This window comes from Panulirus ornatus, chromosome 45, assembly GCF_036320965.1.
Source record: "Panulirus ornatus isolate Po-2019 chromosome 45, ASM3632096v1, whole genome shotgun sequence".
In the NCBI taxonomy this organism is placed as follows: Eukaryota; Metazoa; Arthropoda; class Malacostraca; order Decapoda; family Palinuridae; genus Panulirus; species Panulirus ornatus.
In genome coordinates this window covers 11,208,565-11,236,294 of record NC_092268.1, presented here as the reverse complement: position 1 = coordinate 11,236,294, position 27,730 = coordinate 11,208,565, and the positions used below count along the sequence as shown (strand labels likewise).

At 49.5% G+C, this 27,730-nt stretch overlaps 2 protein-coding genes across 2 annotated transcripts in view; both read left to right on the top strand.

Annotated features, from left to right (window-relative positions):
- LOC139762960 (uncharacterized) overlaps positions 1–10,973 on the top strand; it is an 11,775-nt gene extending 802 nt beyond the window's left edge. Inside the window, exons 2-4 of the mRNA XM_071688285.1 lie at positions 1,935–2,148; positions 6,195–6,379; positions 10,721–10,973. Coding sequence (XP_071544386.1) covers positions 1,935–2,148; positions 6,195–6,379; positions 10,721–10,930 — 609 coding nt within the window. The 3' untranslated portion in view covers positions 10,931–10,973. The remainder of the gene's footprint in view (positions 1–1,934; positions 2,149–6,194; positions 6,380–10,720) is intronic.
- Positions 10,974–17,820: 6,847 nt separating this feature from the next.
- LOC139762959 (dynein intermediate chain 2, ciliary-like) overlaps positions 17,821–27,730 on the top strand; it is a 31,745-nt gene continuing 21,835 nt past the window's right edge. Inside the window, exons 1-4 of the mRNA XM_071688284.1 lie at positions 17,821–17,832; positions 18,454–18,628; positions 21,219–21,380; positions 24,864–24,985. Of these exons, the coding sequence (XP_071544385.1) occupies positions 17,821–17,832; positions 18,454–18,628; positions 21,219–21,380; positions 24,864–24,985 (471 nt within the window). The remainder of the gene's footprint in view (positions 17,833–18,453; positions 18,629–21,218; positions 21,381–24,863; positions 24,986–27,730) is intronic.

Sequence of the window (27,730 nt, the reverse complement as noted above, 5' to 3'; positions counted from 1 at the left end):
GAGGCGGGAGCGGGAGGCTGGAAACCCTCCCCTCCTTGTATTTCAATTTCTATAAGGGGAAACAGAAGAAGGAGTCACGCGGGGAGTGCTCATCCTCCTCGAAGGCTCAGATTGGCGTGTCTAAATGTGTGTGGATGTAACCAAGATGTGAAAAAGGAGAGATAGGTAGTATGTTTGAGGAAAGGAACCTGGATGTTTTGGCTCTGAGTGAAACGAAGCTCAAGGGTAAAGGGGAAGAATGGTTTGGAAATATCATAGGAGTAAAGTCAGGCATTGGTAAGAGGACAAGAGCTAAGAAAGAAGAAGCACTACTCCTGAAGCAGGAGTTGTGGGAATGTGTGATATAGTGTTAAGAAGTATATTTCAGAATGATGTGGGTAAACCTGAAAGTAGATAGCGAGAGATGGGTGATTATTGGTGCATATGCACCTGGGCATGAGAAGAAAGATCATGAGAGGCAAGTGTTTTGGGAGCAGCTGAATGAGTGTGTTTGTGGTTTTGATGCACAAGACCGGGTTATAGTGATGGGTGATTTGAATGCAAAGGTGAGTAATGTGGCAGTTGGGGAATAATTGGTGTACATGGGGTGTTCAGTGTTGTAAATGGAAATGGTGAAGAGCTTGTGGAGTTGTGTGCTGAAAAAAAGAATAGTGATTGGAAATACCTGGTTTAAAAAGAGAGATATACACAAGTATATACATGTGAATAGGAGATATGGTCAACGGGCATTATTAGGGTACGTGTTACTTGATAGGCGTGTAAAAGTGAGACTTTTGGATGTAGATGTGCTTAGAGGGATGTCTGATCATTATTTTGTGGAGGTGACGGAGCGCCAGGAAATAGACGAAGGAAAGACCACATTCGTTCACACTCAGTCTCTAACTGTCATGTGTAATGCACCGAAACCACAGCTCCCTTTCCACATCCAGGACCTACAAAACTTTCCATGGTTTACCCAAGACGCCTCACATGCCCTAGTTCAGTCCATGGACGGTACGTCGACCCAGTATACCACATAGTTCCAATTCACTCTATTCCGTGCACGCCTTTCACATTCATGCATATTCAGGCCCCGATCACTCAAAATCTTTTTCACTCCATCCTTCCACCTCCAATTTGGTCTCCCACTTCTCGTTCCCTCCATCTCTGACACATATATCCTCTTGGTCAATCTTTCCTCACTCATTCTCTCCATGTGCCCAAACCATTACAAAACACCCTCTTCTGCTCTCTCAACCACGCTCTTTTTATTTCCACACATCTCTCTTACCCTTACATTACTTACTCGATCAAACCACCTCACACCACATATTGTCCTCAAACATCTCATTTCCAGCACATCCACCCTCCTGCGCACAACTCTATCCATAGCCCACGCCTCGCAACCATACAACATTGTTGGAACCACTATTCCTTCAGACACCCCCATTTTTGCTTTCCGAGATAATATTCTCGACTTCCACACATTCTTCATCACTCCCAGAACCTTCGCCCCCTCCCCAACCCTATGACTCACTTCCACTTTAATGGGAAATCCACTCCCAGATATCTAAAACACTTCACTTCCTCCAATTTTTCTCCATTAAAACTTACATTTCAGTTGACTTGACCCTCAACCCTACTGTACCTAATAACCTTGCTCTTATTCACATTTACTCTTAACTTTTCCTTTTCACACACTTTACCAAACTCAGTCACCAGCTTCTGCAGTTTCTCACATGAATCAGCCACCAGCGGTGTATCATCAGCGAACAACAACTGACTCACTTCCCAAGCTCTCTCATCCACAACAGACTGCATACTTGCCTCTCTCTCCAAAACTCTTGCATTCACCTCCCTAACCACCCCATCCATAAACAAATTAAACCACAATGGAGACATCACACACCCCTGGGTGACTGAACCGTGCCCTCTGCCTCCATCTATGGCCACAGGAATGGGTGGTGGAACCTCATGTGGAGATCAAACTGAGCAGCACCAGCGCCCAGCCAGTCAGCCAAGTCCTCTACCACTTCCAACAGCGGCAGTACGTGTCCCTCCCTAAAGGGGACAACCTGATCCACCTACTGACCCTGCCTTCCAGGACCATCCTTAGGGAGGACCTGGAACTCCAGTCGATGCAGACGACGCCCCAGGTCAAGGATGAAGGTAAGCCCTGACACCAGTGATGAAGGTAAGCCCTGACACCAGTGATGAAGGTAAGCCCTGACACCAGTGATGAAGGTAAGCCCTGACACCAGTGATGAAGGTAAGCCCTGACACCAGGGATGAAGGTAAGCCCTGACACCAGTGATGAAGGTAAGCCCTGACACCAGGGATGAAGGTAAGCCCTGACACCAGTGATGAAGGTAAGCCCTGACACCAGGGACGAAGGTATGCCCTGACACCAGTGATGAAGGTAAGCCCTGACACCAGGGATGAAGGTAAGCCCTGACACCAGTGATGAAGGTAAGCCCTGACACCAGTGATGAAGGTAAGCCCTGACACCAGGGATGAAGGTAAGCCCTGACACCAGTGATGAAGGTAAGCCCTGACACCAGGGATGAAGGTAAGCCCTGACACCAGTGATGAAGGTAAGCCCTGACACCAGTTCAGGTGGTCAACCCCAGTTCAGGTGGTCAAACCCCAGTTCAGGTGGTCAACCCCAGTTCAGGTGGTCAACCCTCCAGTTCAGGTGGTCAAACCCAGTTCAGGTGGTCAACCCCCCAGTTCAGGTGGTCAACCCCCCAGTTCAGGTGGTCAACCCCAGTTCAGGTGGTCAACCCCAGTTCAGGTGGTCAAACCCCAGTTCAGGTGGTCAAACCCCAGTTCAGGTGGTCAACCCCCAGTTCAGGTGGTCAACCCCCCAGTTCAGGTGGTCAAACCCCAGTTCAGGTAGTCAACCCCAGTTCAGGTGGTCAACCCCAGTTCAGGTAGTCAACCCCAGTTCAGGTGGTCAACCCCCAGTTCAGGTGGTCAACCCCAGTTCAGGTAGTCAACCCCAGTTCAGGTTTGGTCAAACCCCATTTCTGGTGGTCAAACCCCCAAAGTTCAGGTTGGTCAACCCCCAGTTCAGGTTTAACCGTTCGGGGTGGTCAAACCCCAGTTACGGGTTGGTCAAACCCCATTTCAGGTGGGTCAACCCCTAGTTCAGGTGGTCAAACCCCAGTTCAGGGTGTTCAACCCCAGTTCAGGTGGTTCAACCCCAGTTTCAGGTGGCTGAACCCCAGTTCGGGTCAACCCAGTTCAGGTGGTTCAAACCCCAGTTCAGGTGGCCGAACCCCGTTCAGGTGGTCAAACCCCAGTTTCAGGTGGTCAACCCCAGTTCAGGTAGTCAACCAGTTCAGGTGTGGTCAACCCCAGTTCAGGTGGTCAACCCCAGTTCAGGTAGTCAACCCCAGTTCAGGTGGTCAAACCCCAGTTCAGGTGGTCAAACCCCAGTTTCAGGTGGTCAACCCAGTTCAGGTGGTCAACCCCCCAGTTCAGGTGGTCAACCCCCCAGTTCAGGTGGTCAACCCCAGTTCAGGTGGTCAACCCCAGTTCAGGTGGTCAACCCCAGTTCAGGTGGTCAACCCCAGTTCAGGTGGTCAACCCCAGTTCAGGTGGTCAACCCCAGTTCAGGTGGTCAACCCCCAGTTCAGGTGGTCAAACCCCAGTTCAGGTGGTCAACCCCCAGTTCAGGTGGTCAAACCCCAGTTCAGGTGGTCAACCCCCAGTTCAGGTGGTCAAACCCCCAGTTCAGGTGGTCAACCCCAGTTCAGGTGGTCAAACCCCAGTTCAGGTGGTCAACCCCAGTTCAGGTGGTCAAACCCCAGTTCAGGTGGTCAAACCCCAGTTCAGGTGGTCAAACCCCAGTTCAGGTGGTCAAACCCCAGTTCAGGTGATCAACCCCCAGTTCAGGTGGTCAACCCCCAGTTCAGGTGGTCAACCCCAGTTCAGGTGGTCAAACCCCAGTTCAGGTGGTCAACCCCCAGTTCAGGTGGTCAACCCCCAGTTCAGGTGGTCAAACCCCAGTTCAGGTGGTCAAACCCCAGTTCAGGGGTCAACCCCAGTTCAGGTGGTCAAACCCCAGTTCAGGTGGTCAACCCCAGTTCAGGTGGTCAAACCCAGTTCAGGTGGTCAAACCCCAGTTCAGGTGGTCAACCCCAGTTCAGGTGGTCAACCCCAGTTCAGGTGGTCAAAACCCCAGTTCAGGTGGTCAACCCCAGTTCAGGTGGTCAACCCCAGTTCAGGTGGTCAACCCCCAGTTCAGGTGGTCAACCCCAGTTCAGGTGGTCAAACCCCAGTTCAGGTGGTCAACCCCAGTTCAGGTGGTCAACCCCAGTTCAGGTGGTCAACCCCCCAGTTCAGGTGGTCAAACCCCAGTTCAGGTGGTCAACCCCAGTTCAGGTGGTCAAACCCCAGTTCAGGTGGTCAACCCCAGTTCAGGTGGTCAACCCCAGTTCAGGTGGTCAACCCCAGTTCAGGTGGTCAAACCCCAGTTCAGGTGGTCAAACCCCAGTTCAGGTGGTCAACCCCAGTTCAGGTGGTCAAACCCCAGTTCAGGTGGTCAACCCCCAGTTCAGGTGGTCAAAACCCCAGTTCAGGTGGTCAAACCCCCAGTTCAGGTGGTCAACCCCAGTTCAGGTGGTCAACCCCCAGTTCAGGTGGTCAAACCCCAGTTCAGGTGGTCAAACCCCAGTTCAGGTGGTCAACCCCAGTTCAGGTGGTCAACCCCAGTTCAGGTGGTCAACCCCCAGTTCAGGTGGTCAAACCCCAGTTCAGGTGGTCAACCCCAGTTCAGGTGGTCAAACCCCAGTTCAGGTGGTCAAACCCCAGTTCAGGTGGTCAAACCCCAGTTCAGGTGGTCAAACCCCAGTTCAGGTGGTCAAACCCCAGTTCAGGTGGTCAAACCCCAGTTCAGGTGGTCAAACCCCAGTTCAGGTGGTCAACCCCCAGTTCAGGTGGTCAAACCCCAGTTCAGGTGGTCAAACCCCAGTTCAGGTGGTCAAACCCCCAGTTCAGGTGGTCAAACCCCCAGTTCAGGTGGTCAAACCCCAGTTCAGGTGGTCAACCCCAGTTCAGTTGGTCAACCTCCAGTTCAGGTGGTCAAACCCCAGTTCAGGTGGTCAAACCCCAGTTCAGGTGGTCAAACCCCAGTTCAGGTGGTCAACCCCAGTTCAGGTGGTCAACCCCCCAGTTCAGGTGGTCAACCCCAGTTCAGGTGGTCAAACCCCAGTTCAGGTGGTCAAACCCCAGTTCAGGTAGTCAAAACCCCAGTTCAGGTGGTCAAACCCCAGTTCAGGTGGTCAACCCCAGTTCAGGTAGTCAACCCCCAGTTCAGGTGGTCAACCCCCAGTTCAGGTGGTCAACCCCAGTTCAGGTGGTCAAACCCCAGTTCAGGTGGTCAAACCCCAGTTCAGGTGGTCAAACCCCAGTTCAGGTAGTCAAACCCCAGTTCAGGTGGTCAAACCCCAGTTCAGGTGGTCAACCCCAGTTCAGGTGGTCAAACCCCAGTTCAGGTGGTCAAAACCCCAGTTCAGGTGGTCAAACCCCCAGTTCAGGTAGTCAAACCCCAGTTCAGGTGGTCAAACCCCAGTTCAGGTGGTCAAACCCCAGTTCAGGTGGTCAAACCCCAGTTCAGGTGGTCAACCCCAGTTCAGGTGGTCAACCCCCCAGTTCAGGTGGTCAACCCCAGTTCAGGTGGTCAAACCCCAGTTCAGGTGGTCAAACCCCAGTTCAGGTAGTCAAAACCCCAGTTCAGGTGGTCAAACCCCAGTTCAGGTGGTCAAACCCCAGTTCAGGTAGTCAACCCCCAGTTCAGGTGGTCAACCCCAGTTCAGGTGGTCAACCCCAGTTCAGGTGGTCAAACCCCAGTTCAGGTGGTCAAACCCCAGTTCAGGTGGTCAAACCCCAGTTCAGGTAGTCAAACCCCAGTTCAGGTGGTCAAACCCCAGTTCAGGTGGTCAACCCCAGTTCAGGTAGTCAAAACCCCAGTTCAGGTGGTCAAAACCCCAGTTCAGGTGGTCAAACCCCCAGTTCAGGTAGTCAAAACCCCAGTTCAGGTGGTCAAACCCCCAGTTCAGGTGGTCAAACCCCAGTTCAGGTGGTTAAAACCCCAGTTCAGGTGGCCAAACCCCAGAAACCCTTCCGTAGAGTAATGGAGACCCTCTCGCCCCCCCTTCCCCCCCCCCCAATACACCAGTCGCTCTTCCCATCTTCTATATCTCCCCCAGGAGCCACGGTCCAGCTGGCGCCGCAGCTGGAGCGACAGGTGGTACCAGCTGAGGAGGTTGCACAGATGTTGGAGGAACTGTACGGAAACATTATGTCTCCAGAGGAGCTGGCCAAACTGGACTCACAACCCAACCCATTCAACTTCAGCGATCGTGTCTCCCAAACCTCACGCATCCCCAGGAAGGTATGGGCGGGGGTGGTTCTGGGGGGTTTCTGTGGGGTCTTGGGGCTGGCTATGGAGGTTCTGGGGGGTTTATGGGTGGTTCTGGGGGTTCTGTGGGGTCTTGGGGCTGGCTATGGAGGTTCTGGGTGGGTTCTGGGGGGTTTATTGGAGGTTCTGGGGGTTCTGTGGGGTCTTGGGGCTGGCTATGGGGGTTCTGGGTGGGTTCTGGGGGGTTTATGGGGGGTTCTGGGGGTTCTGTGGGGTCTCGGGGCTGGCTATGGAGGTTCTGGGTGGGTTCTGGGGGGTTTATGGGAGGTTCTGGGGTTCTGTGGGGTCTTGGGGCTGGCTATGGAGGTTCTGGGTGGGTTCTGGGGGGTTTATGGGGGGTTCTGGGGGTTCTGTGGGGTCTTGGGGCTGGCTATGGAGGTTCTGGGTGGGTTCTGGGGGGTTTATTGGAGGTTCTGGGGGTTCTGTGGGGTCTTGGGGCTGGCTATGGAGGTTCTGGGTGGGTTCTGGGGGGTTTATTGGAGGTTCTGGGGGTTCTGTGGGGTCTTGGGGCTGGCTATGGAGGTTCTGGGTGGGTTCTGCGGGGTTTATGGGGGGTTCTGGGGGTTCTGTGGGGTCTCGGGGCTGGCTATGGAGGTTCTGGGTGGGTTCTGGGGGGTTTATTGGAGGTTCTGGGGGTTCTGTGGGGTCTTGGGGCTGGCTATGGAGGTTCTGGGTGGGTTCTGGGGGGTTTATTGGAGGTTCTGGGGGTTCTGTGGGGTCTTGGGGCTGGCTATGGGGGTTCTGGGTGGGTTCTGGGGGGTTTATGGGAGGTTCTGGGGGTTCTGTGGGGTCTTGGGGCTGGCTATGGAGGTTCTGGGTGGGTTCTGGGGGGTTTATGGGAGGTTCTGGGGTTCTGTGGGGTCTTGGGGCTGGCTATGGAGGTTCTGGGTGGGTTCTGGGGGGTTTATGGGGGGTTCTGGGGGTTCTGTGGGGTCTTGGGGCTGGCTATGGAGGTTCTGGGTGGGTTCTGGGGGGTTTATGGGAGGTTCTGGGGGTTCTGTGGGGTCTTGGGGCTGGCTATGGAGGTTCTGGGTGGGTTCTGGGGGGTTTATGGGAGGTTCTGGGGGTTCTGTGGGGTCTTGGGGCTGGCTATGGAGGTTCTGGGTGGGTTCTGGGGGGTTTATGGGAGGTTCTGGGGGTTCTGTGGGGTCTTGGGGCTGGCTATGGAGGTTCTGGGTGGGTTCTGGGGGGTTTATGGGAGGTTCTGGGGGTTCTGTGGGGTCTTGGGGCTGGCTATGGAGGTTCTGGGTGGGTTCTGGGGGGTTTATGGGAGGTTCTGGGGGTTCTGTGGGGTCTTGGGGCTGGCTATGGAGGTTCTGGGTGGGTTCTGGGGGGTTTATGGGAGGTTCTGGGGGTTCTGTGGGGTCTTGGGGCTGGCTATGGAGGTTCTGGGTGGGTTCTGGGGGGTTTATGGAGGTTCTGGGGGTTCTGTGGGGTCTTGGGGCTGGCTATGGAGGTTCTGGGTGGGTTCTGGGGGGTTTATGGGAGGTTCTGGGGGTTCTGTGGGGTCTTGGGGCTGGCTATGGAGGTTCTGGGTGGGTTCTGGGGGGTTTATGGGAGGTTCTGGGGGTTCTGTGGGGTCTTGGGGCTGGCTATGGAGGTTCTGGGTGGGTTCTGGGGGTTTATGGGAGGTTCTGGGGGTTCTGTGGGGTCTTGGGGCTGGCTATGGAGGTTCTGGGGGGTTCTGGGGGGTTTTGGGGAGGTTTGGGGGTTCTGTGGGGTTTGGGGTGGCTATGGAGGTTTTCTGGGTGGGTTCTGGGGGTTTATGGGAGGTTCTGGGTGGTTCTGTGGGGTCTTGGGGGGGCCCTATGGAGGTTCTGGGTTGGGGGTCTGGGGGGTTTATGTGGAGGCCTGGGGGGTTGGGGAGGGTCTTGGGGTGAGAGGCATGGGGAGGGTTGGGGGGTTCTTGGGAGGGTCTGGGAGTGGGGGGGGGGTAGTGAGAGGCTGGGGAGGGGTAGTGAGTGGTTTGGGGGGGTAGTGAGTGGCCTGTGGAGTGTATGGGGAGGCCTGGGGAGGGTAGTGGGGCCTGGGGAGGGTAGTGAGAGGCTGGGGAGGGTAGTGAGTGGCCTGGGGAGGGTAGTGAGTGGCCTGGGGAGGGTAGTGAGTGGCCTGGGGAGGGTAGTGAGAGGCCTGGGGAGGGTAGTGAGTGGCCTGGGGAGGGTAGTGAGTGGCCTGGGGAGGGTAGTGAGAGGCCTGGGGAGGGTAGTGAGTGGCCTGGGGAGGGTAGTGAGTGGCCTGGGGAGGGTAGTGAGAGGCCTGGGGAGGGTAGTGAGTGGCCTGGGGAGGGTAGTGAGAGGCCTGGGGAGGGTAGTGAGTGGCCTGGGGAGGGTAGTGAGTGGCCTGGGGAGGGTAGTGAGAGGCCTGGGGAGGGTAGTGAGAGGCCTGTGGAGGGTAGTGAGTGGCCTGGGGAGGGTAGTGAGAGGCCTGGGGAGGGTAGTGAGAGGTCTGTTGAGGGTAGTGAGTGGCCTGGGGAGGGTAGTGAGAGGCCTGGGGAGGGTAGTGAGAGGCCTGTGGAGGGTAGTGAGTGGCCTGGGGAGGGTAGTGAGGGGCCTGGGGAGAGTAATGAGAGGCCTGGGGAGGGTAGTGAGAGGTCTGGGGAGGGTAGTGAGGGGCCTGGGGAGGGTAGTGAGTGGTCTGAGGAGGGTAGTGAGAGGCCTGGGGAGGGTAGTGAGAGGCCTGGGGAGGGTAGTGAGTGGCCTGGGGAGGGTAGTGAGAGGTCTGGGGAGGGTAGTGAGGGGCCTGGGGAGGGTAGCGAGAGGCCTGGGGAGGGTAGTGAGTGGCCTGGGGAGGGTAGTGAGAGGCCTGGGGAGGGTAGTGAGTGGTCTGGGGAGGGTAGTGAGTGGCCTGGGGAGGGTAGTGAGAGGCCTGGGGAGGGTAGTGAGTGGCCTGGGGAGGGTAGTGAGAGGCCTGGGGAGGGTAGTGAGTGGCCTGGGGAGGGTAGTGAGGGGCCTGGGGAGAGTAATGAGAGGCCTGGGGAGGGTAGTGAGTGGCCCGGGGAGGGTAGTAAGAGGTCTGGGGAGGGTAGTGAGTGGTCTGGGGAGGGTAGTGAGTGGTCTGAGGAGGGTAGCGAGAGGTCGGGGGAGGGTAGCGAGAGGTCTTGGGAGGGTAGTGAGAGGCCTGTGGAGGGTAGTGAGTGGTCGGGGAGGGTAGTGAGTGGTCTGGGGAGGGTAGTGAGTGGCCCGGGAAGGGTAGCGAGAGGTCTGGGGAGGGTAGTGAGAGGCCTGGGGAGGGTAGCGAGAGGCCTGGGGAGGGTAGTGAGGGGCCTGGGGAGGGTAGTGAGGGGCCTGGGGAGAGTAATGAGAGGCCTGGGGAGGGTAGTGAGTGGCCTGGGGAGGGTAGTGAGAGGCCTGGGGAGGGTAGTGAGAGGCCTGTGGAGGGTAGTGAGTGGCCTGGGGAGGGTAGTGAGTGGCCTGGGGAGGGTAGTGAGAGGCCTGGGGAGGGTAGTGAGTGGCCTGGGGAGGGTAGTGAGAGGCCTGGGGAGGGTAGTGAGGGGCCTGGGGAGGGTAGTGAGTGGTCTGGGAAGGGTAGTGAGTGGTCTGGGGAGGGTAGTGAGAGGCCTAGGGAGGGTAGCGAGAGGCCTGGGGAGGGTAGTGAGGGGCCTGGGGAGGGTAGTGAGGGGCCTGGGGAGAGTAATGAGAGGCCTGGGGAGGGTAGTGAGTGGCCTGGGGAGGGTAGTGAGAGGCCTGGGGAGGGTAGTGAGAGGCCTGTGGAGGGTAGTGAGTGGCCTGGGGAGGGTAGTGAGTGGCCTGGGGAGGGTAGTGAGAGGCCTGGGGAGGGTAGTGAGTGGCCTGGGGAGGGTAGTGAGAGGCCTGGGGAGGGTAGTGAGAGGCCTGGGCGGGTCACGGTGTCGTAGTGAGAGCAGGGTCGTAGCGTCGTAGTGAGAGCAGGGTCGTGGTGTCGTAGTGAGAGCAGGGTCGTAGTGTCGTAGTGAGAGCAGGGCCGTAGTGTCGTAGTGAGAGCAGGGTCGTAGTGTCGTAGTGAGAGCAGGGTCGTAGCGTCGTAGTGAGAGCAGGGTCGTGGTGTCGTAGTGAGAGCAGGGTCGTAGTGTCGTAGTGAGAGCAGGGCCGTAGTGTCGTAGTGAGAGCAGGGTCGTAGTGTCGTAGTGAGAGCAGGGTCGTAGTGTCGTAGTGAGAGCAGGGTCGTAGTGTCGTAGTGAGAGCAGGGTCGTAGCGTCGTAGTGAGAGCAGGGTCGTAGTGTCGTAGTGAGAGCAGGGTCGTAGTGTCGTAGTGAGAGCAGGGTCGTAGTGTCGTAGTGAGAGTAGGGTCACATTGTCGTAGTGTTGTAGTAAAGTGGGGTTGTGTTGTCGCACGCAGGAGACCTACCAACAGACAGACCAACCTCCCAGCAGTTCCTTTGGGGTTACGACAGGCCTCTCCATTGTCTACGACGCCTACAAGAGGGACCACAACCTCTTCCTGGCCAGGGAGAGGCAGCGCCAACTTCAGAAGGAGAGGGAAGAGGAAGAGGAGAAGAAAACGGGAAGTAAGGTAGGTGTCTGTGAGGGAGCTAGAGTGGCTGGTTAACAAGGTTAAGAGTGAGGGGTCGTTATCTACGTCAGTGGGGTCAAGAGTGTAGGGGGTCATTAGGCAATGTCAGTCGGGTCAAGGGTCATAATCCGTCGTGTCAGAGTGATGTGGACTCATTAGCAATTCAACTGTTATCCCGTCCACTCCATGTGTCTTGCCGGACTTCGCCTTCCGCAAGGCTTTCATCACCTCTTCTCTTTTCACCCGACCCATTCCCCATATGTCTCTCTCTCACACACGTCGCTAGGTGACTACCCCCCCCCCCCCCCCCCACGTCTCTCTCATACGTCGTATGTCTGTTAAAGGCGGCAACTCAGTAGTTAACTCATTACCGCCACGAACAGGTAGTTTGTGTTACAAGCAGAAGAAAAGACATTTCTGTAGCTACTGGTTTCGCGCCAACAGCTCCATTAATGGCAGAGTTAATGAGGACTAGGGAAAACCTAAGTCACACATCACACTATGACTGACGGAAACTTAGGTCAAGGGTGCTGGGAGAGCGTTAGGAAAACCTAGGTCATTTAAGTCATGGTAACGGGTCAATTGGTGTCCGCTGTGGGCAGGGACGTGTTATGCAGCAGACGTGGACCTGGCCTTAATATGTAGGACGTGTTATATAGACGTGGTCACTGCTGTCGGTCCACAGTCAACCCAGCTGTTCATCCTCCCCTGGGGGCTGGTCGATAAAATGGGTACCTGCTCGCGGGGAAGGGGTACCATTTCATGTGTGGCGTGGTGGCGACGAGAATGGATGAAGACAGCAAGTATGAATATGGACATATATATATATATATATATATATATATATATATATATATATATATCCCTGGGGATAGGGGATTAAGAATACTTCCCACGTATTCCCTGCGTGTCGTAGAAGGCGACTAAAAGGGGAGGGAGCGGGGGGCTGGAAATCCTCCCCTCTCGTTTTTTTTTTAATTTTCCAAAAGAAGGAACAGAGAATTGGGCTGGTGAGGGTATTCCCTCAAAGGCCCAGTCCTCTGTTCTTAATGCTACCTCGCTAACGCGGGAAATGGCGAATAGTTTAAAAGAAAAATATATATATATATATATATATATATATATATATATATATATATATATATATATATATATATATCTGTGTATGTATATCATGTATACGTTGAGATGTATAGGTATGTATATTTGCGTGTGTGGACGTATGTATATACATGTGTATGGGGGTGGGTTGGGCCATTCTTTCGTCTGTTTCCTTGCGCTACCTCGCCAACGCGGGAGACAGCGACTAAGTATAATAAATGAAATAACTTTCTCCTCCTCTGATTTCTCCCTCTCTTGTTTTTAACGAATATAAACGAAGACAAAATAAAAAATTCCCACGACATAATCTATATATGCAATATACATTTTTTTCCTCATAATTCAACGTGTGTCACTGCTCTGTCTATCACTGCTCTGTCTATCACTGTGTGTCACTGCTGTCTATCACTGCTCTATCTATCACTGCTCTATCTATCACTGCTCTGTCTATCACTGCTCTGTCTATCACTTGTCTGTCTATCACTGTGTGGCACTGCTGTGTATCACTGCTCTATCTATCATTGATCTATCACTATGTGTCACTGCTGTCTATCACTGCTCTATCTATCATTGACTGTCTATCAGTGTGTGTCACTGCTGTCTACCACTCCCCTATCTATCACTGCTCTGTCTATCACTGTGTGTCACTGCTGTCTATCACTGCTCTATCAATTACTATGTGTCACTGCTGTCTATCACTGCTCTGTTTATCATTGCACTGTCTGTCACTGCTCTGTCTATCACTATGTGTCGCTGCTGTCTATCACTGCTCTGTCTATCACTGCTCTGTCTATCACTGTGTGTCACTGCTGTCTACCACTGCTCTATCTATCACTGCTCTGTCTATCACTGTGTGTCACTGCTGTCTATCACTGCTCTATCTATCACTATGTGTCACTGCTGTCTATCACTGCTCTGTTTATCATTGCACTGTCTGTCACTGCTCTGTCTATCACTATGTGTCACTGCTGTCTATCACTGCTCTGTCTATCACTGTGTGTCACTGCTGTCTATCACTGCTCTATCTATCACTATGTGTCAGTGCTGTCTATCACTGCTCTGTCTATCACTGCTCTATCTATCACTGCTCTGACCATCACTGCTATGTCTATCACTGCTCTATCTGTCACTGATCTGTCTATCACTGCTCTGACCATCACTGCTATGTCTATCACTGCTCTATCTATCACTGATCTGTCTATCACTGCTCTGTCTATCACTGTAGTTTGTCCTTGTGCCTGTGTGTCTGTTCGTACACGTCAGATGAACCACAAGAATGTGGTAGTTACCCCAGCCATGATGACGTCTTCGTGAGACGAGGATGTGGCTTGATACTTATTTTACACTTATTTTTTCCAGTACTTATTTTACAACACTTATTTTCTCCAGTACTTATTTTACAACACTAATTTTCGGTACTTATCTTCCCATACTTATTCTACAACACTTATTTCCCAGTACTTATTTTCCCATACTTATTTTGCGATACTTATTTTCCCATACTTATTTTACTTCACTTATTTTCCAGTACTTGTTTTCCATACTTACTTTACAGCACTTATTTTCCAGTACTTATTTTCCCATACTTATTTTCCAATACTTATTTTCCCATACTTATTTCATATCACTTATTTTCCAGTACTTATTCTCCCATACTTATTTTCCAGTACTTATTTTCCCATACTTATTTTACAACACTTATTTTTCCAGTACTTATTTTCCCATACTTATTTTACAACACTTATATTCCAGTACTTATTTTCCCATACTTATTTTACAACAATTATTTTCCCATACTTATTTTACAACACTTATTTTCCCATACTTATTTTGCCTCACTTATTTTCCAGTACTTATTTTCCCATACTTATTTAACATCACTTATTTTCCAGTACTTATTTTCCCATACTTATTTTACAACACTTATTTTCCAGTATTTATTTTCCCATACTTATTTTACAACACTTATTTTCCAGTATTTATTTTCCCATACTTATTTCATATCACTTATTTTCCAATACTTATTTTCCCATACTTATTTTACAACCCTTATTTTTCCAGTACTTATTTTCCCATACTTATTTTACAACACTTATTTTTCCAGTACTTATTTTCCCATACTTATTCAACTTTACTTATTTTCCCATACTTATTTTACAACACTTATTTTTCCAGTACTTATTTTCCCATACTTATTTTACAACACTTATATTCCAGTACTTATTTTCCCATACTTATTTTACAACAATTATTTTCCCATACTTATTTTACAACACTTATTTTCCCATACTTATTTTACAACACTTATTTTCCAGTACTTATTTTCCCATACTTATTTTACAACACTTATTTTTCCAGTACTTATTTTCCCATACTTATTTTACAACACTTATTTTTCCAGTACTTATTTTCCCATACTTATTTTACAACACTTATTTTTCCAGTACTTATTTTCCCATACTTATTTTACAACACTTATTTTTCCAGTACTTATTTTCCCATACTTATTTTACATCACTTATTTTCTAGTACTTATTTTCCCATACTTATCTTATATCACTTATTTTCCAATACTTATTTTCCCATACTTATTTTACATCATTTATTTTCCTGTACCTATATTCCCATACTTATTTTACAACACTTATGATTCCAGTACTTATTTTCCCATACTTATTTTACAACACTTATTTTCCAGTACTTATTTTCCCATACTTATTTTACAACATTTATTTTCCAGTACTTATTTTCCCATACTTATTTTACAACTTATTTTTCAGTACTTATTTTCTAGTAACTATTTTTCCATACTCGTTTTACAACACTTATTTTCCAGTACTTATTTTCCCATACTTGTTTCATCACTTATTTTCAAACATTTATTTTACAACACTTATTTCCCAGTACTTATTTTCTAGCAACTATTTTCCCATACTTATCTTATATCACTTATTTTCCAGTGCTTATTTTCCCATACTTATTTCACGTCACTTATTTCCCCTACTACTTTATTTCTATGTTTATTAATGACTTATTTCTACAACACTAATTTCATCCCGTCTTTTCCAACCATATATATAAAAACCCCAGTTGTCAACACACACACACACACACACACTTCACACCGCACTGCTGTCTCCGCACAACGGAACCAGTTCGTAACGAGCGAACGATCGTTTGGGCAAGTGGTGATCCACGAGAGAGAGAGAGAGAGAGAGAGAGAGAGAGAGAGAGAGAGAGAGAGAGAGAGAGAGAGAGAGAGAGAGAGAGAGAGAGAGAGAGAGCCAGCCCAGATTGTACACCGAGGATGGGAAACTAACTCCCCTTCACCGTGGTATAGACTGTGACACGCAGCGACGGAGGTGACATCTAGCGGCTGTATGGCGAAGCTCGGCCCGGCCTCGCACAAGATGCCAGATACTCCCAGACGAGGATGATTGCCAGAGACTTCCAGATGTAGTTAACTTACGGTACCCCCCCCGCCCGCACACCGTGTTCTATATCTTGGGCATACCAATTCACATTTTCTTTCCATGATGTCACGGAGAAAATGCATGAGACGACTGGTGAAGACATTGCCACACACAGGAATTTCGAGAATATGTTAATTGCTGTGTATTTAGAGATATTCTACAAGGAATATATATATATATATATATATATATATATATATATATATATATATATATATATATATATATATATATATATATATATATATATATATATATTGGAAAGGATCACAATTTTGCGCGTGATCAAGTATATATTCCTATGAGTCCACGGGAAAATGAAACAGGATAAGTTGCCAAGTGCACTTTCGTGTCATAATCACATCATCAGGGGAGACACAAGAGAGAAATATAACAGTCACTTGATATACAACGAAGTAACGAAGCTACGACGCCGTTTTGTAAACATGTGATTGTCCAAAACATACAACGAGCGTTCATAAACTTATCATTTTACCAATTTTATCAACAATAAAGTTATCTAATTTGTATAGACCATCACTAATATTAAGATTATAATTCTTTGTGTATCTAATAATAGAAGATTCAAGGATGTTTTCCTCGTGGACTCATAAGAATATATATATATATATATATATATATATATATATATATATATATATATATATATATATATATATATATATATATATATATATATACACCTGTGTTTGATTGAATTACTTGTATGTGATTATGTGGTTTGTCATATGATAATAAATGCTTGGGAATTGCCAGATAATTTATATAACTTGATCTTTAAGTCCTGAAGATGTTTACATATGTTATTTTACCTGATTAGAACGGAGAGAACAATGAAAAATCAGCCAAGGTGAACAAAGACGACAAGAATAACACAAAGAAACAGGTCAGTTCTTGATGAACAGATAGGGGGCCTCTCACCCGCCCAACCCCCCCACCCGCCTTTCCAAAGTGTTCATCTTATTCCCATGTTCTTTCGTTATGGGCTGTTCCAACATGCAACGCAACGCATATGTTGAACACTTGTTCTTCCCCGGGCAATGGATGACAAGGGGAATTTCACTACCACCACATGAACAGAGGCTGGCCAAAATGGAATCAGGACAATTTGGCTCTTGAGTTCTAAATGTTCTTGAAGGCTAAGGGAACAGACATAAATGTTCTTCAAGGCTGAGGGAACAGACATAGATGTTCTTGAAGGTTGAGGGAACAGACATAGATGTTCTTGGAAGCTGAGGGAACAGACATAGATGTTCTTGGAAGGCTGAGGGAACAGACACAGATGTTCTTGAAGGTTGAGGGAACAGACACAGATGTTCTTGGAAGGCTGAGAGAACAGATGCCGGATATGAACACCAGGTGTACATAACGATGACTGTGACTGAGGGCTAACGATCATTACTGGTCTGTGGAGTAACTGATGTGTGTGTGTGTGTGTGTGTGTGTGTGTGTGTGTGTGTGTTGGATGGGACAAGGCATTGACCTGCAGCTGGTAGGAGCGTCTGATGGCCTCCTGGTGAGTGGCGGCGGGAGAGGTAAGGTTTGATAGGGAAGCTACAAAGTTCAATGTCGAGTGAGAAATTGTAGAAGCTGGCGTCTGGGTTAGCGAGGGTGCATGGGGGGAGAAAGTCGAGAATAAATGTGAATCAAAGCAAAGTTACTTGGTTTAGTGGTGACAAGAGAGAAGGTGTTTGGAGTGTAAGTTTAGATGGAGGGAAGCTGGAGAAAGTGGAGTGTTTTTGATACCTGGGAGTGAACATAGCAGGGAATGGAACCGTGGAAGTTGAGGTCAGCCATAGGGTGGGTGAGGGGGCGAAAGTCCTGGGTGCACTTAGGAATGTGTGAAAATAAAGGTCATTGTCGACGAGGGCAAAGGTAGGTATGTTTTGAGGGTAAAGTAATTCCGACAGTCATAAGGATACGAATCATGAGCCCTGGGTGAGCATGCAAGAGGGTGTGAGGCATGCAAGGGATAGAGCGAATTGGAGCGATGTGGTATACAGAAACAAATTACTACAATTATGACAGTCTTAGTTATAACAGCAAAAGCAAATTGGATACTTCAGGTTTGTGATTCTATTCCTTAAGTTAATTTGATAGTCTATTAGAACCTACTGTCTATCTACGAGACAATATCACCTTACGTGTCCTTGAGTGCTTTACGTCACACTCAACCATACTGGTGTTGACCAGGGCATCAGCTCCAACCACTGATGTATCTTTGTTGTCCTTAAACTTACATATCTGCTCCTCTCTCCCTTGTGTATATGTGTGTAAACCTGGTGATAAGGCCACTGCTTTTATCTCTACCTTATCCTACCTTATCCGAACATGACGGATCGGGTTAGATTGCCCAGGTCCTAATGCAAGTGCTGTTGGCCAAGCTACAGATGAGACCTTAGTAGTACAGGCAATCAAAAAAGATGCAACGCTGCTTTGTGTACTTGAAGTAATTAGCTTTTGGTGTTCAACACATCATAGATTTCAAAACCATATATTTACCTTGTGTTTCCTTCCACATATTCTATTTACTCATTGTTTTATATTGCTATTTTTGTTCATATTAAAGAAAAGAAACTCATATTGCTCATGTTTAGAAAGCCTCATAATTCAATCAAGTAATTGCCTGACTCATATTTTTCCATCTTGTTGATCCATTGTTTTGGTTCATAACCCAATATTTTCCATTTCATTAACAATGTTCTATGTCGACTTGTTCTAAAGTGTTCTTCCAGGTCATGGCTGTTCATTTTGTTCAGATGTTCCTCCTCAAAGAACCTTTTCCTACTATAAGGGGTGACTCTTCATCATATATACTTGAAAATATTCATAGACACCGTCATATTTCGAGACTATGTTAACTCACTCATGCCTCCTTCTATGACCTGGATCCTCATGCCTCCTTCTATGACCTGGATTAACCTCTCGACCTTGGCCTTCTACCTGTGACCTCCCTCGTCCCAGGCTCCTGCTGGTCAGGGGCGAGTGGGAGGCGCTGGGGGTGGAGGACCCCCACCACCACAGGAAGGAAGTGGTTCAGGGCAGCAAGCTGCGTCCAAAGGTGAGGACCACTTCCTCACTGTGGTCAGAACCATCGAGAGAATCGTAAATCAAAACAACTTTGATGACATTATCTACGGTAAGTACCTGGCGACCATCTTTGATGGCTCACGGTAAGTTCCTGGCGACCATCTTTGATGGCTCACGGTAAGTTCCTGGCGACCATCTTTGATGGCTCAGATTGGGATGTCTAAATGTGTGTGGATGTAACCAAGATGAGAAAAAAGGAGAGATAGGTAGTATGTTTGAGGAAAGGAACCTGGATGTTTTGGCTCTGAGTGAAACGAAGCTCAAGGGTAAAGGGGAAGAGTGGTTTGGGAATGTCTTGGGAGTAAAGTCAGTTGTTGGTGTGAGGGCGAGAGCTAAGGAAGGAGTAGCACGGCTCCTGAAGCAGGAGTAGTGGGAGTGTGTGATAAGCGTCTAAGGAATAGATTAATGTGGGTAAAACTGAAAGTGGACAGCGGGAGATGGGTGATTATCACTGTGTAACACAATTTTTGTTCCAGGGTAGTCAAGTGTTATTTCCTAATTGCGTCTACGTAAAAAGTGGAGATTAAAAGGCAATCATTCTCTTCAAACTTGGCTTTTGTGAGGAGAACATTAATATTTGGAAAATTTACCTATTTCCAATTGGACAACGGGCGAATTTGCACATTCCTAACCACATAAACACAAAAACAGCAAAATATTAATCAAAATCATCATCTTTCGACACTAATGTTAAACCCACAAAAGATTTAGAAGTGAGGAGTTAGTTCTTTGAGATTTACGATTGTCCTGTAAATCATTTTCACGAACCAGACCCCAAATATGATTTGCCATGATGTTACATGTTCCTTGATAACATTGTTCAAAGTCCAGTACATCCTGGTGGGAGTGTTCACCTTGCTCCTCCCAACACGCTGCCATGTTCTCCTGAAATCTGTCAAAATAAGCGTCAAGGATATGGACTTTGATGGACATTCTGCAGCCCATTATGCCACAGTTCTTCGCCATAGTCTTAACCAACCAGGTCCACATAGTAGTGTTCTACCTTGCTCAGCAAACCCCGAACCACTACGACCACTCTGCTTTCTCCTTCCCTAGTGAACATCTTGGTGGAATTCCATGTACTCCAGGATCGTCTATGTCTGGAATTGGACGAAGACATCGGCTCTGACCTTTTTGCCCCAGACAGATTAGGGAAGAAATTTTGGAAACAAAAAGAATGTGGTTGAGAGAGAGCAGAAGATGGTGTACTGAAATGATCCACACATCCTTTACCACTTCTGAAACCACACTGCTCTTCCCCAATCTGATGCTCTGTACATGCCTTCACCCTCTCAATCAATACCCTCCCATATAATTTACCAGGAATACTCAACAAACTTATACCTCTGTAATTTGAGCACTCACTCTTATCCCCTTTGCCTTTGTACAATGGCACTATGCAAGCATTCCGCCAATCCTCAGGCACCTCACCATGAGTCATACATGGTCATACCTTACCAACCAGTCAACAATACAGTCAGCCCCTTTTTTAATAAATTCTACTGCATTACCATCCAAACCTGCTACCGTGCCGGCTTTCATCTTCCGCAAGACTTTTAGCACCTCTTCTCTCTTCACGAAGCCGCTCTCTTGTCTTTCACTCATTATCTACCTCCTTCCCAAACATCTTTTTATTCTCTCGATGATTTGATAATGCTCCCTTACCCCAACTCTCGTTTGCCCTCTTTATCAAAATCGCTGCACCTTCTCCCTGACCTCCTGCCACTTTCTCTTGCACATCTCCCAGTCATTTGCACTCCTTCCTTTTAAGTACTGCCCAAACGCCTCTTTTTTTCCCTTTCACTATCAACTTTACTTCTTCATCCCACCACTCACTACCCTTTCCAATCTGCCCACCTCCCACCTTTCTCATGCCACGTGCATCTTTTGCGCAAGCCATTACTGCTTCTTAAATACATCCCGTTTTTCATTCACTCCCCTTACGTCATTTACTCTCATCTTTTCTCAATCTACACTCAATTCCCTCTGGTATATCAGGGTTATGTATCAGAAGATACATTGTATTTCAGGGTCATATATCAGAGGATACATTGTATTTCAGGGTTATGTATCAAAGGATACGCTGTATTTCAGGGTTATGTATCAGAGGATACATTGCATTTCAGGGTCATGTATCAGAGGATACGCTGTATTTCAGGGCTATGTATCAGAGGATACGCTGTATTTCAGGGTCATGTATCAGAGGATACGTTGCATTTCAGGGTCATGTATCAGAGGATACGCTGTATTTCAGGGTTATGTATCAAAGGATACGCTGTATTTCAGGGTCATGTATCAGAGGATACATTGCATTTCAGGGTTATGTATCAGAGGATACATTGTATTTCAGGGTCATGTATCAGAGGATACATTGTATTTCAGGGTCATGTATCAAAGGATACATTGCATTTCAGTGTCATGTATCAAAGGATACGCTGTATTTCAGGATCATGTATCAAAGAATACAATGTATTTCAGGGTCATGTATCAGAGAATACAATGTATTTCAGGGTTATGTATCAGAGAATACAATGTATCCTAGGATCTGCCTTGCCTAGCACTTCCCAGTTCCCGGTACCATGAGAAGATACACCTCCCCCCCCAGTACACCAGTCGTGACACTGTCTTCCCCCCAGTAGACTACAGGTACTGGGAGGACACAAGCGACGACTTCCGGCCATTTGAGGGTTCCCTGCTTCCCCTGTGGAAGCTGAGCGGAAGCAGGACCCGAGACCTGCTGGTGGCTGACGTCTGCTGGAGCCCCGCCTACCCTGACCTGCTGGCGGCGGCCTACACCCCAGGTAGGTACTGGGGGACGACCTGCTGGCTACACCCCAGGTAGGTACTGGGGGACGACCTGCGGTCTACACCCCAGGTAGGTACTGGGGGACGACCTGCTGGCTACACCCCAGGTAGGTACTGGGGGACGACCTGTGGCCTACACCCCAGGTAGGTACTGGGGGACGACCTGCTGGCTACACCCCAGGTAGGTACTGGGGGACGACCTGCGGTCTACACCCCAGGTAGGTACTGGGGGACGACCTGCTGGTGTGGCCTACACCCCAGGTAGGTACTGGGGGACGACCTGCTGGCTACACCCCAGGTAGGTACTGGGGGACGACCTGCTGGCTACACCCCAGGTAGGTACTGGGGGGGGGACGACCTGCTGGCTACACCCCAGGTAGGTACTGGGGGACGACCTGCTGGTGTGGCCTACACCCCAGGTAGGTACTGGGGGACGACCTGCTGGCTACACCCCAGGTAGGTACTGGGGGACGACCTGCTGGCTACACCCCAGGTAGGTACTGGGGGACGACCTGCTGGCTACACCCCAGGTAGGTACTGGGGGACGACCTGCTTGTGTGGCCTACACCCCAGGTAGGTACTGGGGGACGACCTGCTGGCGGCGGGCTACACCCCAGGTAGGTACTGGGGGACGACCTGCTGGCTGCGGCCTACACCCCAGGTAGGTACTGGGGGACGACCTGCTGGCTACACCCCAGGTAGGTACTGGGGGACGACCTGCTGGCTACACCCCAGGTAGGTACTGGGGGACGACCTGCTGCCTACACCCCAGGTAGGTACTGGGGGACGACCTGCTGGCTACACCCCAGGTAGGTACTGGGGGACGACCTGCTGGCTACACCCCAGGTAGGTACTGGGGGACGACCTGCTGGCTACACCCCAGGTAGGTACTGGGGGATGACCTGCTGGCTACTACGTGCACCCCAGGGGTGCAATGTGTACTGGGGGACGACCTGGTGGGTAGTACGTACACCCCTGGGGTGCAATGTGTACTGGGGGACGACCTGGTGGCTACTACGTACACCCCAGGGGAGCAATGTGTACTGGGGGACGACCTGGTGGGTAGTATGTACACCCCAGGGGAGCAATGTGTACTGGGGGACGACCTGGTGGGTAGTACGTACACCCCTGGGGTGCAATGTGTACTGGGGGACGACCTGGTGGCTACTACGTACACCCCAGGGGAGCAATGTGTACTGGGGGACGACCTGGTGGCTACTACGTACACCCCAGGGGAGCTATGTGTACTGGGGGACGACCTGGTGGCTACTACGTACACCCCAGGGGAGCTATGTGTACTGGGGGGGAGGCGCCTCTTAAAAGAAAGAAACTTAATGAAACAGAGGCGGGGGGGTGGGGTCACTTTTTCCATGAACTTCAACTTCTGTCAACATTGCAATGAAGTGGATGACAAGAAATGGAAAATAAGATGTTAGGATTTAGAAACAGAAACTGTACGTACAGAAACCAGGATGTGAGAGATATTTTGTGATGATGACAATGTCTACTTCGATCACATTGCAGTTTTAGGGCCCCTGGTACTTAAGTAAAGACATTCGTAAATTGGAAGCAGTGCAAAGAAGAGGAGTTAAAATGGTTCCCTCCTTTGCTTGAGAAACTAGATGAGGAAAGACTGAGTGAAATAAACTTGTTCTGCCTGAGCAAGAGTCATCTCAGGGTCAAATGAAGAGAAAGTTTCAAAATACTTAAAAGAACGGCGATATTGACCATGGCTTTACGGTAGGTCCTGCTCCACCAACGAGAGGAACTGGATTAAAACGTACAGGTCACCGACTTGATCTGGACTGTACGAACTATTTTCTTACCGACATTATTCATACATGGAATAAACTCTCACCCCCCCTAAAAAAAAATATGTTATTCAGACCCACACACTTCAATGTTTTGACAATTAACCCTGGTCATCACTTGTTAGTCTCCAGTGATCATAAAGTTGTGTTATATCATGCTACCTCCTCAACCACTGATCTCTCTCTCTCTCTCTCTCTCTCTCTCTCTCTCTCTCTCTCTCTCTCTCTCTCTCTCTCTCTCTCTCTCTCTCTCTCACCTGCTTAGAGAGAGTAATTAAGAACTTCTGTATCATTCTTCAACATCAGGAATGATATAAGTTTGGTAGGTCGAGAGTCTGGAGTTTAACCCCATGTCATTCTGCCTCATGACTTTCCCATAAAGACTTCTTTCAGGCTTATTAATCCTGCAAGGTATTTTTTTTTTCTCTCTCTCTATACCCGTTCTCCTGCCGGCGTGGTGCCGGAGAGAATGGAGGATGAAGGGAGAGATATTAATCCTGCAAGGTATTTTTTTTTCTCTCTCCCTCTCTATACCTGTTCTCCTGCCGGCGTGGTGCCGGAGGGAATGGAAGATAAAGGGAAAGATATTAATCCTGCAAGGTATTTTTTTTTCTCTCTATACCCGTTCTCCTGCCGGCGTGCTGCCGGAGGGAATGGAAGATAAAGGGAAAGATATTAATCCTGCAAGGTATTTTTTCCCCCTCTCTCTCTTACCCGATTTCCTGCCGGCGTGGTGCCGGAGGGAATGGAGGATGAAGGGAGAGATATCAATCCTGCAAGGTATTTTTTTTTCTCTCTCTCTATACCCGTTCTCCATCCGGCGTGCTGGCGGAGGGAATGGAAGATGAAGGGAGAGAGAGAGAGCCTCTCTCTCTCTCTCTCTCTCTCTCTCTCTCTCTCTCTCTCTCTCTCTCTCTCTCTCTCTCTCTCTCTCTCTCTCGTGAGCCAGACACTGTCCTGCTCACAAGGTCGCAAATCTAAGGCTGTGAGATCTAATATAATCATACCACTTTCATGCCCACATTTAATCCCGTCTCGCCATACACATTTGAACGACGACTTACTCGCCTTTGAAAGAAAACGTCGAAAGGTAATTTCCCCGAAGTAATCGTAGAATGTAATTATGTAATCAGGATGTAATTATGTAATTTGCATTCAGGAAAATAATCGTAAGATGTAATTATGTAATTCTCATTCAGGAAAGTAATCGTAGGATGTGATTATGTAATTAGCATTCAGGAAAGTAATCGCACGATGTAATTATGTAATTCTCATTCAGGAAAGTAATCGTAAAATGTAATTATGTAATTCTCATTCAGGAAAGTAATCGTAGGATGTGATTATGTAATTAGCATTCAGGAAAGTAATCGCACGATGTAATTATGTAATTCTCATTCAGGAAAGTAATCGTAGGATGTGATTATGTAATTAGCATTCAGGAAAGTAATCGCACGATGTAATTATGTAATTCTCATTCAGGAAAGTAATCGTAAAATGTAATTATGTAATTCTCATTCAGGAAAGTAATCGTAGAAAGTAATTATGTAATTCTCATTCAGGAAAATAATGAATGTAATTATGTAATTCTCATTCAGGAAAGTAATCGTAGGATGTAATTTTGTAATTCAGGAAAGTAATTTAGAATGTAATTATATAATTCTCCCCCAGGTAACCAGATGGCGTGCGACACCAGTGGTTTACTGTGTCTGTATACACTGAAGAACCCTGGGATACCAGAGAGGTGTTTACCCATTCCCTGTGGCCTCACATGTGTCCAGTTCCACCCCACGGTGAGTCCTGCCCACACCCATCACTCCTGCCCACACCCACCCATCACCACTCCTGCCCACACCCACCTGCCCACACCCACCCATCACTGCTGCCCACACCCACCCATCACTCCTGCATACACCCACCCATCACTCCTGCATACACCCACCCATCACCACTCCTGCCCACACCCACCTGCCCACACCCACCCATCACTGCTGCCCACACCCACCCATCACTCCTGCATACACCCACCCATCACTCGCGCATACACCCACCCATCACTCCTGCATACACCCACCCATCACTCGCGCATACACCCACCCATCACTCCTGCCCACACCCACCCATCACTCCTGCATACACCCATCCATCACTCCTGCATACACCCATCATCATTCCTGCATACACCCACCCATCACCACTCCTGCCCACACACACCCATCATCACTTCTGCATACACCCATCCATCACTCCTGCATACACCCACCCATCATCACTCCTGCATACACCCACCCATCACTCCTGCATACACCCACCCATCACTCCTGCATACACCCACCCATCACTCCTGCCCACACCCACCCATCACCACTCCTGCATACACCCACCCATCACCACTCCTGCATACACCCACCCATCATCACTCCTGCATACACCCACCCATCACTCCTGCATACACCCACCCATCATCACTCCTGCATACACCCACCCATCACTCCTGCATACACCCATCCATCACTCCTGCACACACCCACCCATCACTCCTGCATACACCCACCCATCACTCCTGCATACACCCACCCATCACTCCTGCATACACCCACCCATCACTCCTGCCCACACCCACCCATCACCACTCCTGCATACACCCACCCATCATCACTCCTGCATACACCCACCCATCACTCCTGTATACACCCATCCATCACTCCTGCATACACCCACCCATCACTCCTGCATACACCCATCCATCACTCCTGCACACACCCATCCATCACTCCTGCACACACTCACCCATCACTCCTGCATACACCCATCCATCACTCCTGCACACACCCACCCATCACTCCTGCATACACCCATCCATCACTCCTGCATACACCCACCCATCACTCCTGCATACACCCATCCATCACTCCTGCACACACCCACCCATCACTCCTGCATACACCCATCCATCACTCCTGCATACACCCACCCATCACTCCTGCATACACCCACCCATCACTCCTGCACACACCCATCCATCACTCCTGCACACACTCACCCATCACTCCTGCATACACCCATCATCACTCCTGCACACACCCACCCATCACCACTCCTGCACACACCCACCCATCATCACTCCTGCTTACATCCATCCATCACCACTCCTGCATACACCCACCCATCACTGCTGCCCACACCCACCCATCACTCCTGTATACACCCACCCATCATCACTCCTGCCCACACCCACCCATCAATCCTGCCCACACTCACCCATCACTCCTGCATACACCCACCCATCACTCCTGCATACACCCAGCCATCACTCCTGCATACACCCACCCATCACTCCTGCCCACACCCACCCATCACCACTCCTGCATACACCCACCCATCACTCCTGCACACACCCACCCATCACTCCTGCCCACACCCATCCATCACTCCTGCCCACACCCACCCATCACCACTCCTGCATACACCCACCCATCACTCCTGCATACACCCACCCATCACTCCTGCACACACCCACCCATCACTCCTGCCCACACCCACCCATCACCACTCCTGCATACACCCACCCATCACTCCTGCATACACCCACCCATCACTCCTGCCCACACCCACCCATCACTCCTGCCCACACCCATCCCAGTGATTCCACCCATACTCACCCATCACTCACACCCATTGCTATCAACCAACCCTACCCTACCCAACGCTACCACCCACACAACCACCCATCACTGCCAGCCACCCACCCCCCCACACCCATCTCTCCCACCCATTCCCACCCACATTTCTACTTTGCACTTATAACCAAATTATTCAATGATGATTCTCTTGTGCATATCTGTTTCTCCTTACTTAATCACTTTACACTTCGTCCAACACTTATGTGTCCCCCATGCAACACTTACGTGCCCCCCCATGCAACACTTACGTGCCCCCCCATGCAACGCTTACGTGCCCCCCCATGCAACACTTACGTGCCCCCCCATGCAACACTTACGTGTCCCCCCAATGCAATACTTACGTGCCCCCCATGTAACACTTACGTGTCCCCCATGCAACACTTACGTGTGTCTCCATGCAACACTTACGTGTCCCCCCATGCAACACTTACGTGTGTCCCCATGCAACACTTACGTGTCCCCCCATGCAACACTTACGTGTCCCCCCATGCAACACTTACGTGTGTCCCCCCATGCAACACTTACGTGTCCCCCCAATGCAATACTTACGTGCCCCCCATGTAACACTTACGTGTCCCCCATGCAACACTTACGTGCCCCCCCATGCAACACTTACGTGTCCCCCCATGCAACACTTACGTGTCCCCCCAATGCAATACTTACGTGCCCCCCCATGCAACACTTACGTGTCCCCCCAATGCAACACTTACGTGCCCCCCCATGCAACACTTACGTGTCCCCCCCTGCAACACTTACGTGTCCCCCCATGCAACACTTACGTGTCCCCCATGCAACACTTACGTGTCCCCCCATGCAACACTTACGTGTGTCCCCCCATGCAACACTTACGTGTCC